The 2977-nt window shown below is 32.3% G+C and overlaps 1 protein-coding gene across 2 annotated transcripts in view; it reads left to right on the forward strand.

Moving 5' to 3' along the window:
- Positions 1-260: 260 nt before the first annotated feature.
- Positions 261-2977, forward strand: part of Smp_000500.1 (hypothetical protein) — a gene marked incomplete at its 3' end in the record, with an annotated part of 8710 nt that continues 5993 nt past the window's right edge. The window contains exons 1-2 of one of the 2 annotated variants that reach the window (XM_018790408.1): positions 261-392; positions 1434-1587. In XM_018790408.1, the coding sequence (XP_018646318.1) occupies positions 281-392; positions 1434-1587 (266 nt within the window). In that variant the 5' untranslated portion in view covers positions 261-280. The remainder of the gene's footprint in view (positions 393-1433; positions 1588-2977) is intronic. The other variant, XM_018790407.1, reaches the window with a different exon arrangement.

The raw sequence follows: 2977 nt of genomic DNA on the forward strand, positions 1-2977 counted from the left end.
TTAAAATTGTAAACCATTTGATAGTAACTCAGTTATCTAAAGATTATGAGCTCTCCGGAACAAATGTAGTACTCGTGTTCGATCTCCGGAGGGGTTAAGGGCGCCCAGTGATGACGAGTCTCGTACTAGGACGAAGCAGATGCTCAATGTTTCTTGGTATTCAGTGGTTGTCCAACTAAAGCTAGTCAGTGATGTTAACTTAGAAAAGAATTATATTTTGTTGGAATCAACAAATTCAATGCACATTAATTTCTTTTGTTTTAGTTGTAAATATATACAAATGAATTATCTTCTAGTGACTGGTTTTTTCACCATTTGTTTACTACTCCCAAATATATTTGCTAAAAGGAAGAGTGAAACCTTAAATGTTCCATTTCATATAAACGAAAAAGGTGGGTTGTACTCTTCTGAAAAAGGATTTTTTTCTATAAACATTGATCTTTCAATTAACGAAAGCGATTTACAAGTTTTAGTTTGTCTTATTGTAAGATAATATAAATGAAACTAAATGTCATTCGTATTTCGATTATTATTATTATTACTACTACTGTGGTGTGGGCTATTTATATCGACATAAGTAGTATATATTGTGAGTAAGGAATAGATTATCTGACAGCAGAAGATTGAGAAGATCAAGAAGAGAAGAACAGAAATAAAAAGCAATTTGTGTGGAAATCCAGGAACAATGAAGCCTGAGACAATTAAAGAACATTTTGCAAATAAAGTATCATAGTATGGTTTTTGTATTTTACTGAGTAACGTTGTAAAGCATGCTACTACTACCATTAATAATAGTAGTAGTGTTTACATACATACGTACATGCGTACTAGGAGTTGGGCCAATGTTGTGAGTTAAGGTTATCATCCCATAGAGTTTTCAACACTATATGACATCAATCACAATACAAATTAGTTAGGATTTGATATTGCGATTTAGATTGGAGTTTTGAGTTGAGTTTATAAATTAGAATCAGGGTTTTCAACACGAATGGACTTCAGCTACAATTCAACGCCATGTCACCTTCCTGTTTACAAACTTGGGAAATTTAGGGTCGAGATTTAATGTGAGAGTAAGGAAGCGAAAACATTATCTACTTTTTTTAAAATACTCGTGATTTCCAAATAAATGACGTTAAGTACTTAGACACACAATCTATCTTAGAAGCAGGTATATCATGTAATTTAGTTTAAACATCACCTAAAATTGAATTTATTGCTGTATAACAGATATCTTCATTGAGTCCATACATTTTAAAAACTAAATAATACCAATTTTCATTTGGTTAATATTAACATGTACGTTGTCTATCACTGCTCTTTAAACTTTGCTCAAAATCATTGAGGCGTTATTTTAATTCTGATTGGTTAACTCAAGGCAGTCAATATATTTTACTTATACTATTATTTAATTAGTTTTTTTTCTATTATTCCAGGTGACATGGTTATTGAAGTTGGTGGAGTGAAATTTTCGTTGAATTCTAAACAAGTTTTAAAATTTAACGATGGTGAAAGTAAAACTGAAATAGACTTTGGAGCACCAACACCAGAAGAATTGGAAAATAAGCATGGTACACGTCGAATAACTGAGTAAGTATGAAAATTTAATAACCATTGTATGATATACATTGGTTAAAATTATTCCTCTTATTCAAATTTTAATTTTAAACTCGAATAAGATGTAGAGAACTTAAAAGATTGTAGTCGATAAGTAAACGAAGATGAATTAGAACTTCGACTATTTGGTTCCTCATATTCACAGGACTAGTTTAAAGTACTAAAAACCTCTTTCTTATATGATCAGAGCTATTCTAGATTAAATTGTCGTTTATCAATCCCTGTAATTATTACGGGAGAGGACAAACTAGCTTCCAGCTGAAAAGGAAATCAGGAAAAGACGTTGGAAGTGGATCGGACATACATTAAGGAAATCACCAAACTGCATCACGAGGCAAGCGCTAACTTGGAATCCGGAAGGGAAGTGGAAAAGAGGAAGGCCATAAAACACTCTACGCCGGGAAATAGAAGCAGATATGAAAATAATGAATAACAACTGGAAGGAACTGGAAAGGATTGCCCTGGACAGAATTGGATGGAGAATGCTGGTGAGCGACCTATGCTCCTCCACGAGGGGTAACAGGCGTAAGTAGTAGTAGTAGTAGTTGATATTAATTCAGTGCAATATAATGAAGTCAGTAGAAAGTAATTACAGACAAAAATTTTGTTCATATTTTTTGTAAATTGACATATAGATATTTAAACACTATTTCATCTAAAAGATAGATTAAATTAGTTCAAACATTAGATCTGAGTATGGATAATCAAATTATTTGGTTCACACCAATTCGACTAATTGATTTAAGTATATTTCTATTGCATAAAATAGATTTAAATTAACATATAACATGATTAATTGTTTCTTTATCAATTAACTCTGATATCTTTATTTATTTTATTTGAGCACATATACATTGGTACAAAGGGGCACCAAATACATATGCGTCACACAATAATAGTGATCTATTCTAATAAAAATTTACGATTTTAATGAATCCTCGAATATAATATCAAGTGTTTATTTATTTAAAGTGATTGATACTGTCGAAAACTTACCTAATTACTTACTTACGCCTGTTACCCCTAGTGGAGGAGCATCGGCCACCCACCAGCATTCTCCATTCAACTCTTTCCTGGGCAGTCCTTTCCAGTTCTTTTCAGTTGTTATTCATCCTTTTCATGTCTGCTTCTATTTTCCGGCGTAATGTGTTCCTTAGCTTTCCTCTTTTTCACTTCCCTTCCGGATTACAAGTTAGGGATTGCCTCGTGATGCAGTTTGTGTTATATCCCCTGTTGAATTATGAATGGTAACTCTGAAGTCTATTTATAGATCAATGTAACATGCCTATTTCCTATTGTACAATTATTACGTAACTGAACTATTCATATTCGTATTTTTCTTATCATTAGCTTTATTGTGACC

Source organism: Schistosoma mansoni, assembly GCF_000237925.1.
Source record: "Schistosoma mansoni, WGS project CABG00000000 data, supercontig 0113, strain Puerto Rico, whole genome shotgun sequence".
Lineage (NCBI taxonomy): Eukaryota > Metazoa > Platyhelminthes > Trematoda > Strigeidida > Schistosomatidae > Schistosoma > Schistosoma mansoni.